We start from the raw sequence: 13,501 nt of genomic DNA, 5'->3' as shown, positions 1-13,501 counted from the left end.
CGCCCAGATGAGTGTGTTATAACTGGTGAAATTCAATATTCTCTATGGATTGAACAAATATCAAGTTCTTGGTTTTGATATTTTATAGTTATGTAAGAAAATAGTACTGGGGATGCTAAGAGAAAGGTGCACGGGTCTTTACACATTTGCTTGTAACCTCCTGTTCTGTATAATTATCTCAAAACACATTTTTAAATATTTTTTATTTATTTTCGAGAGAGAGAGAGAGAGAGAGAGAGAGAGAGAGAGAGAGAGACAGAGCACGAGCAGGAGAAGGGCAGAGAGAGCGGGAGACACAGAATCTGAAGCAGGCTCCAGGCTCTGAGCTGTCAGCACAGAGCCCGATGTGGGGCTCAAGCTCAGAAACTGCAAAATCATGACCTAAGCCAAATTCAGACATCTAACTGGCTGAGCCCCCACGTGCCCCTCTCAAAACAAATACAAAAGCAAGATGATTATGTAATTTCCCAAACATGTGTTTGAATGAAGGGTAAGAGTTCCCAGTGTGCAAACAGGAAGTGTTCCTCTTTCAGAATATCGGTTTCCTTTGCTACTGAAAAGTTCACTTCAGAAAACTTGCCTTTACTAAGACCTATGTTAGTATCTGATTTTCAGATTATTTTCATCAAAATGAAATCTAACGATGATTTTCACTTTTACAAAATATTCTTTACTTCTTTGCTTTATGTCCTTTCAGTTTACAAAAGGTTTTATAGGAACACTGTACTTTCAGATAACAAGGAAAACCTGTTTTTGTAATTCAACCTATAAATATCATTCTTTTGGATTTACAGGATCGTCTTGGTCTCTATGATACCTATACTTATAGCTGCACAAACATACTGAGAGTTTTTTGTTTCTGTTTGTTTTCAATACAACCAGAAGCCTGAGAACTAAAATTATCACAAATGTCAGAGTTTGGCTATACCAGGATACCTAGGAAAGGGCAAGGAGGGCAGAAATCTCAAATAGAATAATAAGAATTTTAAAACTTCACCTACTCAGTATTTCTTTTGAGGAAGTTAAGTGATTGGTCTGAAAATTTTTAAGAGATATGAACAACTTTGTATCTGGGATTTCATTTCAAAGCTCTAATCTGATTCCCCATAAAGCTTTTCTTTCCTCCTTTCCTTAAAAAGAAGCTTTTCTCGGGGCGCCTGGGTGGCGCAGTCGGTTAAGCGTCCGACTTCAGCCAGGTCACGATCTCGCGGTCCATGAGTTCGAGCCCCGCGTCAGGCTCTGGGCTGATGGCTCGGAGCCTGGAGCCTGTTTCCGATTCTGTGTCTCCCTCTCTCTCTGCCCCTCCCCCATTCATGCTCTGTCTCTCTCTGTCCCAAAAATAAATAAAAAAAAAAATTAAAAAAAAAGAAGCTTTTCTATATACTTCCACTGACTTGTCAATTTTACAAATGTGGCCAATGATCCATGAAAACCAAACAATTCACTGTAACACCATTTAAATAAGGAAGGGAAGCAAACAGTTATGTCACTTCAAACTGAGTAGACACAACCTCTGTTCCAATGAAACATGAAACTGCCAAATGGGAAGCCATTTAGTCACAGGTGTACAATATATGCAGTAAAATTTAGATTTTCTTATGACATATTTGAATGGAGAAGTGAATTTAATTTAGGATATTTTCATCACTGTTCTTTTTGTATCAGTTTTTAAAATTTTTATTTTTTATGTGTCTATGTACATACTTGCGTGTGTGAGAAAAAGAGCATGTGTGTTTTTCTTTCAGGTCTCCAATATCTCATTTAAGACTTTAAAAATGCTTATAGGGTCTAGATTCTCTCTTATGGAGTCTGAAGTATAAATCATCTCATGTCTTTCCATCTATATTCCTTCTAACCCTGTGGCTCTCTAGCTTACTGCAGAATCACCCCATTTGTTCAAATAGATTTCTGTGCCTTCTTCCTATTGTTTCTGATTTACGAGGATTAGGATAGAGGCTGAGAATTTGTGTTTCCTACAATGTTTCTAGGTGATACAGATTCATCCTCATCAGGATGAGGCTGTCCATACATGGAAAAATTAACTTTTCTAAAATGGCAAAACATAATTTTAGGTCTTTCTCATTTATTGTCATTTTTTACTCAGTTTGACTTAGCTCATGATCTAACAGAAATTCCTAACATTGATTCCTCCAAAGCTTTGTTCAAAATTCAGTTACTTCAAGATGGCTACTCTGTTCCACATTTGAAAAGTAGGAAAACAATTTCAAAATACATTTTGCAAAATCTGTGCACTGAAGCCTATACACTGCAGTTAAAAAATTCACTGGGCCTGGGGCGCCTGGGTGGCTCAGTCGGTTGGGCGGCTGACTTCAGCTCAGGTCACGATCTCGCGGTCCGTGAGTTCGAGCCCCGCGTCGGGCTCTGTGCTGACAGCTCAGAGCCTGAAGCCTGTTTCCGATTCTGTCTCTCCCTCTCTCTGACCCTCCCCCGTTCATGCTCTGTCTCTCTCTGTCTCAAAAATAAATAAACATTATGGGGCGCCTGGGTGGTGCAGTCGGTTAAGCGTCCGACTTCAGCCAGGTCACGATCTCGCAGTCTGTGAGTTCGAGCCCCGCGTCAGGCTCTGGACTGATGGCTCGGAGCCTGGAGCCTGTTTCCGATTCTGTGTCTCCCTCTCTCTCTGCCCCTCCCCCGTTCATGCTCTGTCTCTCTCTGTCCCAAAAAAATAAATAAAAAACGTTGAAAAAAAAATTAAAAAAAAAAACAAAACATTAAAAAAAAAAATTCACTGGGCCTTCTCCCAGTTTTAATCACCTTTCCTTTTGACACAATACCTAAATATTTGATTTGGTAGGGTCTAAATTATGAAACCTGTTAGAATAACCCAAAGAATAAACAATCCAGGTGAGGGATAAGGATGGTAGTACCTCGTATTTATTAAGTCCCTAGTTTGTACCAAGGACTGTGCTAATCTAATGACATTATCTCATCTACTACCTAAAAACCTGTGAAAATAATATTATCCCCATTCTACAGAAGCAGACACTGGGAGGGATTTTGTAGCACATGATACTGGTTAGAGATCAACGCTTGTGAAGGAAGGAGTAGGAAGCTGGATTGGATACAGGGAGAAGGTCAATGACAATGCAAGCCCAACAGAGTCTTTGCCAAACTGGCATGGGGATCTGGAGCAAGATTTGCTTGACGCAGTGTCCCACTGGATTGCAATGGCTGGAAATTTTTGCCCACGCCTCATTGCAAGTGGGTATCCCTGGGAAGGGTAGGACCTCAGTCAAGGAGGCTTTGTTACTGAGGATGACCCTGAAGCATCTGACAGCTGAAGTGATCTACTGACTATGCCTCCTGTCTCTGTGCTGGGAGGAATATACTTTTTTGAAGGAGAATTTGGGTGTTCATCTTGAGTTTGCCACTCATGCGTCCAAGGACACACTGATTGTCTCAGTGAATATTCAAGCTCAGGACTACCTGGTTCTTTTGATGATATACTTTGTTATTTTCTAAAATGTATTTGCTAAATATAGGTCTTCACTTTGTCTTGAGGAGTCTCATCATGGACACCCACTGTGTTGTGTGACAATGCAACAGTGCCCTCTGGTACCACTGAATGATGTAGCAGTTTGTCCATACATGAAAGGTCTCCAAACTTCACTGTAATTTTGTCACCTGTCATCCTGTCAGCGTGCTGCATGAGTATGGAATTCATGAATAGTCCGTTGCTTTTACCCAAGCTGCCATCATCCTTCATCCTGATGACTAAATCTCCTGATTGGTATTCCTGCTTCCATTCTTGCCCTCCTCCATCAACTAGATGGACAACGAAAACTCATTCGTGCCACACCTCTGCTCAAATATTTGAAAGAATTTTCTTCCCATGTGTGTATTTATGTATAAATATATAAATATAAATATATTTATAATTATAAATATTATAAATAAATATAAATAAATTTGCATATAATTTTACTCACGACACCATTTTTGTAGTGTGTAGTTGGTACATACATGCACAAATTGATCATTATCTGTCTCCCCTACTATAATTTCAGATTCTTCTTAAGTTTGAATTTGTCATGTTCACTCCAGAACAACCAGATTCTAAAAATGTGCCAGTTACCTATTGAGTAATTACTAAATATTTGGTAAATAAATTGGATTAAAAAATAGTTTCAGCAAAACTCCACCTCCAAATTCTAGTTTCAAAACTTACCCATCTAGATAAATTACATCAAATTCTAAGCTTTTTTTTCCATTTTAATTGGAGTTAATATATTTGGATGTGTAATGAAATGAAATAGCCTATCAAGAAGATGCTATGGAAAGGATAAGTAAGGCTAGATAATTGTCAAATTTAAATGTGTATTCCCATTATATTGCATGAATTTTCCCACAAAAAAACCCTCATCATTTGGAAAAATATGTTTGTATCAATTATCTAATATACTGATTAAAGATGAAGTATTACTCTTTTGCACTTTTTTTTTTTTTTTTTAAATTTTTTTTTTCAACGTTTATTTATTTTTGGGACAGAGAGAGACAGAGCATGAACGGGGGAGGGACAGAGAGAGAGGGAGACACAGAATCGGAAACAGGCTCCAGGCTCCGAGCCATCAGCCCAGAGCCTGACGCGGGGCTCTAACTCACGGACCGCGAGATCGTGACCTGGCTGAAGTCGGACGCTTAACCGACTGCGCCACCCAGGCGCCCCTCTTTTGCACTTTTAAAAACTCAAATGGCATTTGCAACTACTGCATTATAACATATCCAACATGCTCTGGTACATATTTATGCTTTGTGTTTGACCAAGTGTGTCTTCAAGGTAGGCCCTATCTATCAAATTATCCTGAGGATGCTTGATATACATGTGCCAGGCAGGCTGGTCTTCCCAACTTCTCCTCCTCAATACTCCATGCCTTGTGCACACTCACAGCTCTGGTGCACATTGCCTATTCTCTACACCTACTTTTGTTGTTCCTTCCCCGAAGGACTGTCATCATTCACCTGCTCCTTCCTACCTGGTCAGGATGCCACTCCATTCAGCATCTTCCTTCCTCAAAATGTTGCCAACATTGATTTTTCCTGGTTTTCAACAACAATTGCACTTATGCATGTGTCGTATCATTCAACATTTAGTTCTGTTGTTTAATACAATGTTGTACATCACATGCATTGATCCTTTCAGAAGAGAAAGTCCTTGAGGACAGAGACTGGCTTACTCATTCCTTTACTGTGTCCCCAAACTGCCACCGCTCTGCCAAGGGAAGTACATGCTTGACAAAAACTCTAAATAGATGTTTTTCTTAACACAGAAATTTCTTGTCTCTATAGCTTTCATATGCCCCTCTCAATAAAGGAGTTGAACTATTTTCATTAGGTAGATAACTGAAGAATAAACAAAGGTATTTCATGTTTCCAGATCTGCATTCGAAGAGTTAGGCTGTGGAAAGCTGAGTTTCAAGACTTCAAACTGAGTATTAAGCTGCAATTAGACTGTCAGCACTGAAAGGTTTGTCATGGTCTACCTTCAGGATAAAACAGTTTGTGGTCTACAACAGATGTAAAACTTTCCTAACCCAGCTTTCGGATCTTTGGGACTCACTCCATTTATAGCACCATTTTTACTCTGTAGAATTTTGCAAAAACAGAAAAAAGGCAGAAATTATTACTTTCCACTCCCCAGTGTGACAGCAGAAGACCCAATAGGGAGAAAGGCCATGCAAGCTCAGGGACCTATTGTAGCCTAGGACTTTAAAAAGGGCTTTAGAATAGTTTGGCTGGACTCAGGACAAGATGGTGCCCCTGATTAGAGAACAGTGCCTTTCAGTAGTTTTGAGCACCATTTCCTTGCCCTTAATTTTCCTCACATTCTTCCCAACTCTGGCTATTACTGCCTTGTCCAGCTCCTTGCCCTGGAGCTCCTCGCTCCACCTCCAAAGAGCTATCGTTCTGCTCCTTCCTGCTCCAGTAAAATGCAATTGCTTATCTTCTATCCTCTCAGGAGCATGCTAAGATCCTGAAATGAATATGACAAATTTCATGAAAAACAATAATGGTTTGTAGGCCCAAATTATAAAATAGTGAGATTTCAAATCAGAGACACTGGACATGTTCTCACAGCCCTAACTAGCTATGTGACCTTGAGCAAGTCACTGAATGTATTGAAGTTTCAGATAACTCATAGGCAAATAGGTACCATAAAGGAGCCTACTTTGTGGCCTTATGGTAAAGATGAAATAAAATTATGTGTGCTAAGTGCCTGGCACAGAGTGTTGCAATACTAAATGCATCATCAGGATCAGTGTCAAAATGAATATTGTTCTCAGAGAAAATACTCAAAGTTAAACAGAGCGCTTCAATATATTTTCTTAAAGATGTCATTTATGATGAAGGACATCAGGCACCAAAACTTGTTTCTTTTTCTTGGTACAAAGGGACTTCGAATTCACCAAGATGGATTCAAAATGTAGCCACCCACTCTACCACACAAGCATGATAAGAAGCAGCTGTTATCATCAGCACTTCCCTTTCAACCGCTTTCTATGAGGAAGAAGAGCTGTCAAGTAAAAACCCTGCTTCTCTGCCTCCTAACACTGAACATAAGCACTAGCATGATTTCCTTCAGAAGCTTCCAGAGTTTAACATTATCACTCTAGGACTCTTCACAAAACTCCTTCGAGCTATAGATGATGCAGGTGTCAACATCTTTGTTTTGGGGGGAAAATGTGGAAAAAACCCAAAACTAAAATGGAGACCTATCCTTTAAAGACTGATGTAAGAAAAAGAGTACATGTGATCAGGGTTTTAGTCTTAAATTTGTCACTAACAGCAGTGTTTTATTAAAATCAATTTCTATCAGTAAACTTACTTCTCAAATATCCTCATCCATCAACTGCTTGCCTTACAACTACACGGGACAGTTACAGGATTAAAATAAAGTGAGAATTGAAAGCATTTTGAAAAGGAAAAACCACTCTACAATTATAGGAACAATTATTTCTATCGCAAACACCACAGCCAGAAGCCAAATTTGCATATCAACACTTCATTATTGGAGACATTGGTACATGAGCAGTTTTAAAAAGATTGTAATTTGAGTTTTCATGGTTTTTGCACTTTCTATGACTATCTTGTTTACTTGCTTTTATCTAAAAGGGAAAGTATGTCAAATCTGCTAAATTACTCAGCTTAATATTATTTTTGTAATTTGTTTCAGTGATGTTTGTGATGCCTGTGAGTCACGTCACTGCTAATCTGCAATTACCCAGGCTGAGACCGGGTATCTGTTGAACACCTTTGATCCTGGGAAAGCAGAAGCAGAGCCAGGATGGGGAGAGGAAAGCAAATGCTAGCCAGTGTTGGAATCATGGAGAGAAATCATTCTACAGACAATGTGATTAACTTTTGCCTGAAGATGTTTCCCTCATGTTCTCAAATGTACTAGCTTACAAGAGTCACTTGTAGCTCTCTTGACTGGCATTCAATTAAAGGTTTATGTTTCCTAGAAATTCTAAGAAGTACAGTTAAATGTGGTCATGTAATCACTGATGGTATATTTGCATCTCGGGGTGCTCCCACATGTCATTTCCCACAAGTCCTAAAGAAAATAAAAATTAAAAAAAAAAACCTAGAACCTCCCCACTCTTCAGAGGAGTATCTGAAGAGTTCACCACTAGACCTATACCTCTCTTTTTTTCTTTCCTTTTTGTCAAGTATCACAGAATAGATTCATATTTCATTGGTGAGATAAACTTGAATTCCTATCTCATAGAAATGTAACCATGTCATACTAAACACTACTTTGGGGAAAAAAAAATAAAGCAATGCAGAAGAACAGGTACAGAGGAGACAAATATTATAGCTCCTAAAAAATAGCTGCCACTTTAAGATGCTTAGATTTTCAAGTCAGATATACAAAAAATGCCACTACAAAAATGTACTGCACGAAATCGTAGAAATTTTGTTTCTGTATTAAAGATAGATTTATAAGCATTGGCTCCATATGAGATATTTTCACTTGAGAAAACTTAAAAGTCATTTGATACAAAAATACAAATATATTTAACACTTAAAGTAGGAGTAAACTGTTTTAGTGAAGATTCTAGCCTTAGAATTTATGAGGTTACTTTAAGAAGAATAAAAATTATTAATTGGAAACACACAAACTATTAAAGTCCAGCTCAAATTTAAGGGCAGTTTAAGTAAAGATAAAGTATCTAAAATTATAACTAAACCATTCAATTTAGGTAATTCAATTTACAAAAATTTGTTTTGCATGACTTAGTAATTTAACTTTATACAAAGTGAGTCATGACAATAGAATTGTGAGATGATTTGCGTGGCCCCTGAACTAGGTTTTGGTCATTTAATCTCTTTAGGAGTACTAAGGACAACTGAAGTATCATTACCCGGTAGAGATGAGGCCATCAGTTTGCCCATCAGGCCCTGAGAGTATCTGATCAGATAAGAATAAATTATAATGAACCACATGAAATCTGGTAAAGGATTGCAATATGTGGTTTCTGCTTTATCAGAAGCTAGCCATAGTTTCTGTATTGTCAGTTTTGTTTGTTTGGAGAAAGGAACTGAGGATCACAATGATACAGCAGGGGCAGCTTGAAGCAGATTTATGGTATATGGAAGGTGTTTCTTATTCAACCTGAAAAGTAGTAGCTTCTGACTCTGGAAGGTAGGAGGAGTCCTATTTTGATTACCCATCACTGCATGAAAAATTACTCTAAAATATGGTGGTTTAAACAACTCTATTTTATTTGCCTATGATTCTCTGGGTCAGAAACCCAGACCAGGCTCAGCTGAGAGTTGTCTCTCTTCCATATGGATTGACTAGGTTATCTTATAAAGTTATAGTCAGATGGTAGCTGGTTCTAGAACATGATAAGTAGCTTTGCCCACATATGTGGTGCCTTGGCAGGAACTGCGGTGAGGCTGGATGTTGCTTTGTTCACATGGATCTCTCTAATGATTACATTGGTCTTTACATGGTAGCTGGATCTCAAGAGCAAGCATTTTAAGTGGCAAAGGTAGAATCTGCAGAACTCTTATGACTCTACCTCTATAGGCACACAGCATCATCTCTACTATACTCTACTGCCCAAAACAAATCATAGGGCCAGCCCAAATCTAAGGAGTGGGAAAAACAGACAGGAGGATTCCATCATCCTGATGGAATAAAGATACTGCAAAGTAGCATGTGGGATGGGATATATTGTGGTGGCTAACACAATCCACCAGAGATTTTAAAAGATTTTTTTTTTTTTTTTTTTTTTAGAAAAGTCACATGCGTCATTTCTTTCTCATAATTCTCAGTATGAACCTTGGAAAGCAGGCATACTTGGTATTACGTACTCTCGGAGTTAAAAGCAAACTGAAAAAAAATTTGGCACTCACCTGGCGGAACTGTTCTAGGTCAATTTTGTTACCCACCAGCACCAAGGGAATTTCATAGGTGTGGCGGACTTGAAAAATGAGCTCTTTAAACTTGGCAGCTTCCTGGAATGACTGGCGGTCAGTGACAGAGTAACAGATGATGAATCCCTCTCCACCTCGCATATACTGCTCCCGCATGGCTGTGAATTCTGCCTGTAGAAAAAGAACAAAATTGTTACAGAATTTAAGATAGTGAAGCCAACACATTAATAAAAGGTAAAAAGTAGATAAATTATGAGACCAAGTAGTTTGGGTAGAAATTTTTAAAAGTTTATTTCTGGGGTTTGCATATAGAAAAGCAGTATGGGGTCTGAACATGAAATCTGAAAGCTTTAAAGTGTTCAGAGTGTTGATATTTAATCATAGAAAATTTGATTCAAGAGATCTTGGGGGGAGAGATTTTAAATAGCAGGTTAACTAATGAACTCTCAGGGATTATGCACATCCTTTTAATAGCTTTCTACTTAATGATCTCGTTTTAGGAAAGGGAATCTAATTTTGTGTACTCTGAACATTCAAACCTAGAGGAAATAATTTTCTCCTCAAAAAGATGAAAAGAAACACAAGTTTAACTTTGATTATCCTTGCGAATGGAGGAAGCTATTAGCACAGATAATCTAAGACCCAGTTTATGTGTTTGGGTTTTCTTAGATTTGTCTCCTGAGGGGCATCAACAAAGGGAACTTGTTGGCTGAGTCATGGGTCCCTTTCCAAGTTCTGTTCACTTTTACATCTTCTTCTTTTTCTGCAGGGAGAAATATACCGCTGTCCTAACCTGGGAGACACTGCTGTATTCGTTTTTCATGTTGTAGCCCACCTGACCTACAATTTCCAGGCAACTCAAAATTCTGCATTTGGTCTGAGCTGCAATACAAAACATTCCTTTTAGTCTAAATATCTGTTTTCATTCACTGTTATTCTGCTGAATCCATGGTTAAAATCACAAGGGCTAGTTAGATACATGCAATGGGAAGTATAAAAATTAGATCCTGGCTGTGGAACAAGCCATATTCAACAGTAAAAGAACACAAGAATATATTGTGACTCGGAATGTTTGTGAAATAAGTCCTCAAAGAAAGGAAGGATCCCATGATCTTGAACTGTATTTGAAGATTTTGCAGAGATGGGAATTCTTCACCCAGTGAACTATTTATAAGAATTACTAAAATGCCTTTTTTAGAGTAATTGTTGAAATAAATGTTAATTTGATTTAACATGGCTTGACTTTTGAAGGGTAGGAGCATTTACATAGATCCAAAAATTTTGGGAAACCGAGGTGCTTATGAGTGTAGAGAGGGTAATAAAGTTAATAGGTCCTGAGTTAGTGGGTGAATCTTTTTGAATCAACATGGGTTGGGTACAAACAGTATCGCTGGGTTTAATCTATCATTAAAGTTTTAAGAACTTCACTGGTGGCCACTACAAATTAGTTTAAGACAGCAATTTATAAAGTCGGGATATAGAATTTTACTTTATCTCTGCTGAGTTTTATATACTAGTTAAATTTTCTTATATTCAAATTGATTAAAATTATTTTAGAGTGGGGAAAAAAGAACAAATTAAAAAAGTTCTAAGAACTTGAGCCCAGAAAGGAAAAATAAAAGACTTACCCAAGGATTAACAGTCAGCTGATGTGGAATTAGTTTGAATAACTTATCTTCTCTGATTCGTACTATCACCATTTACTTAGTACTAAAGTTTGTTTAAACTCAATTCTAAATTTCACCATGTGAGTGTAATGCACTAACATGGGAGAAAAAAAATCCTTTGGGCCTGTTTCTTCATCTGTAAGATAAGGTTGACTTACAAAAGTTCTGGTGTCCCTCACAGTTCTGGCCTTCTCTAATTCTTTTTATTTTTTTTTAATGTTTATTTATTTTTGAGAGGGAGAGGGAGGCAGAGTGTGAATGAGGGAGGGAAAGACACACACACACACACACACACACACACACACACAGAATCCAAAGCAGGCTCCAGGCACTGAACTGTCAGCACAAAGCCTAATGCGGGTCTCGAACCCATGAACCATGAGATCATGCCTTGAGCTGAAGTTGGTTGCCTAACTGACTGAGCCACCCAGGCACCACTGACATTCTCTAATTCTGATAATACTTTGCCTCAGTCAGAATCCCACAGTTGATGTGGATTGACTAGAGACCTATGGACTTAAATTGTTAAATGAGGTTTCTCCAACTTATAATTACATTTTTTAAATAGAAATGATACAATTACCATAGAAGTATACATGATATTTAAGGATTTATTACATCAGTATATATGATCAAAACGACAAAAATACAAACTAAACCAGAAGAAATTTATCTTACAATTTGCAGTTCATTGTATTTGCCAATTACTATCGTTAAGCATTAAAATTGTTTATTTTAATTGTCTATTAAAAAATAACCCACACATTGCAAATATTCAAGAGGTACAGAAGTATATAAAATTTGATTTTCTTATCACAAACTCCCAGGTTTCTTTCCCAAATGCATGACAGTTAATAGTGTCTTTACCCTTACAGAAATAGTCTATGGACACATAAGCAAAGACCTCCACATTCCACCTTTACACACTTATTCTCAAATGGGCTCATGGTATATATAATTTTTACTTTTAACCTTAATTAAGATTTAATAGCCTTAATACACCTTGGAGATCATTCCATATAAGCACAGGTAAGTATTATTTGCCATGAATGTATCATAAGTCCTTTAATGCATGTACCATAATTTATGTAACTGGTTGCCAATGAACAGGCATTTAGAGGCCTTCCTTTTATTCCTATTACCAACTATGCTGCAATATAGATTCTTAAACATCCATGTTGCACAGATGTATATCTGAGAAGTAGTATTGCTAGATGAGAGAGAACACACATTTTTACTTTTTAGAAATAGTACCAATCTCACCACTAAAGATGTCATACCAATAACTCTTTCCAACATTATGTAAAAGTACCTGTTTCTCCTCATTCTCACCAATTCCACTTATCAAATTTTTCTACCTTTGACAAATTTTAGGGTACAAAATAGAATCTGGTTTCTTTCATCTGTATTTGTATGAGAGTCATATTGAGCATCTCCGAGGTTTTTTATCTATTTACAAATTCTCTTCTAGATATGTTTTATTTTTTATTTTATTTTTTTTTTGTACATTTGGAGTGGAGAAAGTTATTTCTATGTGAGACAAACGAAAAAAAAATACATTTGAGTACATTAACAATTACTACATCGTAGAGGAAAGACTGATAAATTTGAATAAATCCAACAACCTATTAGACAGTCAAAGGACTGGAAAGTAAAATTCACAGAACAATATTGGATGAACGAGTGAGTGAATATCCAATTGTTCTGGTTAACTAGACTCAAAATCACATATATGTTATATTAATGGACCCACCAGTCCTCCCATCTGATGTGAATTGAAGTCTCTAGGTATGAGGTTATAGCATTAGTATTTTAAAAAGCTCCTTGTTTGATTTTGCTTTGCATCTAGATGTAGAGGTTTATAACTGTGTTTGTGTTCAAACTGGTCTTTATAATGTGAGCACAGGACCTGGCAAGCACAGTACATACTTGCCTCCTATGTCTGTTACTCAGAGTATGCCCTCTAACAAATCACCTAACCCCTCAGTGCCTCAATATCCTTGTCAAAAGGGATTAGGACACACACTTAACCCACCTTACTGGGCTATAGAAAGGATCAAATGAAAGAACAAATGTGAAAATGCTTTGATCAATTTTTAAGATACAATACAAATTAAGCCTATGATTATCTCTGGTACAAATCCTGCAGAATAGAACCTTTCACTGGGAGAACAGTCATGAAATCCTCTTTTAGCTGCATTAAATATAAATGTGGAAGCATTTATCAAATATGCTTAATTGGAAAACTAAGGTGTGTTTTTTTTTTCCAAAAAGGAGAATCTTTCCACCGATAAAACAGATATAATTAAGCTCTTCCAATGAATGAGGAGGATACTTTCCATTTAGCTGATCTTATCCATATGAACTCTTCATAGCATATATAGGTTTTACTTAAAGATGCACTGGAGGCTGGTGGGGAACAGAAAGTT

The 13,501-nt window shown here is 37.3% G+C and overlaps 1 protein-coding gene across 1 annotated transcript in view; it reads right to left on the bottom strand.

The window, feature by feature from the left end:
• The window catches only part of RIT2 (Ras like without CAAX 2), a 382,458-nt gene that overhangs the window by 186,067 nt on the left and 182,890 nt on the right, over positions 1 to 13,501 (bottom strand). The window contains exon 4 of the mRNA XM_058692239.1: positions 9,385 to 9,576. Coding sequence (XP_058548222.1) covers positions 9,385 to 9,576 — 192 coding nt within the window. The remainder of the gene's footprint in view (positions 1 to 9,384; positions 9,577 to 13,501) is intronic.

The sequence above is a fragment of the Neofelis nebulosa genome, chromosome 11 (genome assembly GCF_028018385.1).
Source record: "Neofelis nebulosa isolate mNeoNeb1 chromosome 11, mNeoNeb1.pri, whole genome shotgun sequence".
NCBI lineage: Eukaryota > Metazoa > Chordata > Mammalia > Carnivora > Felidae > Neofelis > Neofelis nebulosa.
The sequence above is the reverse complement of the archived record's forward strand: the minus strand, read 5'-3'. Positions and strand labels throughout refer to the sequence as shown.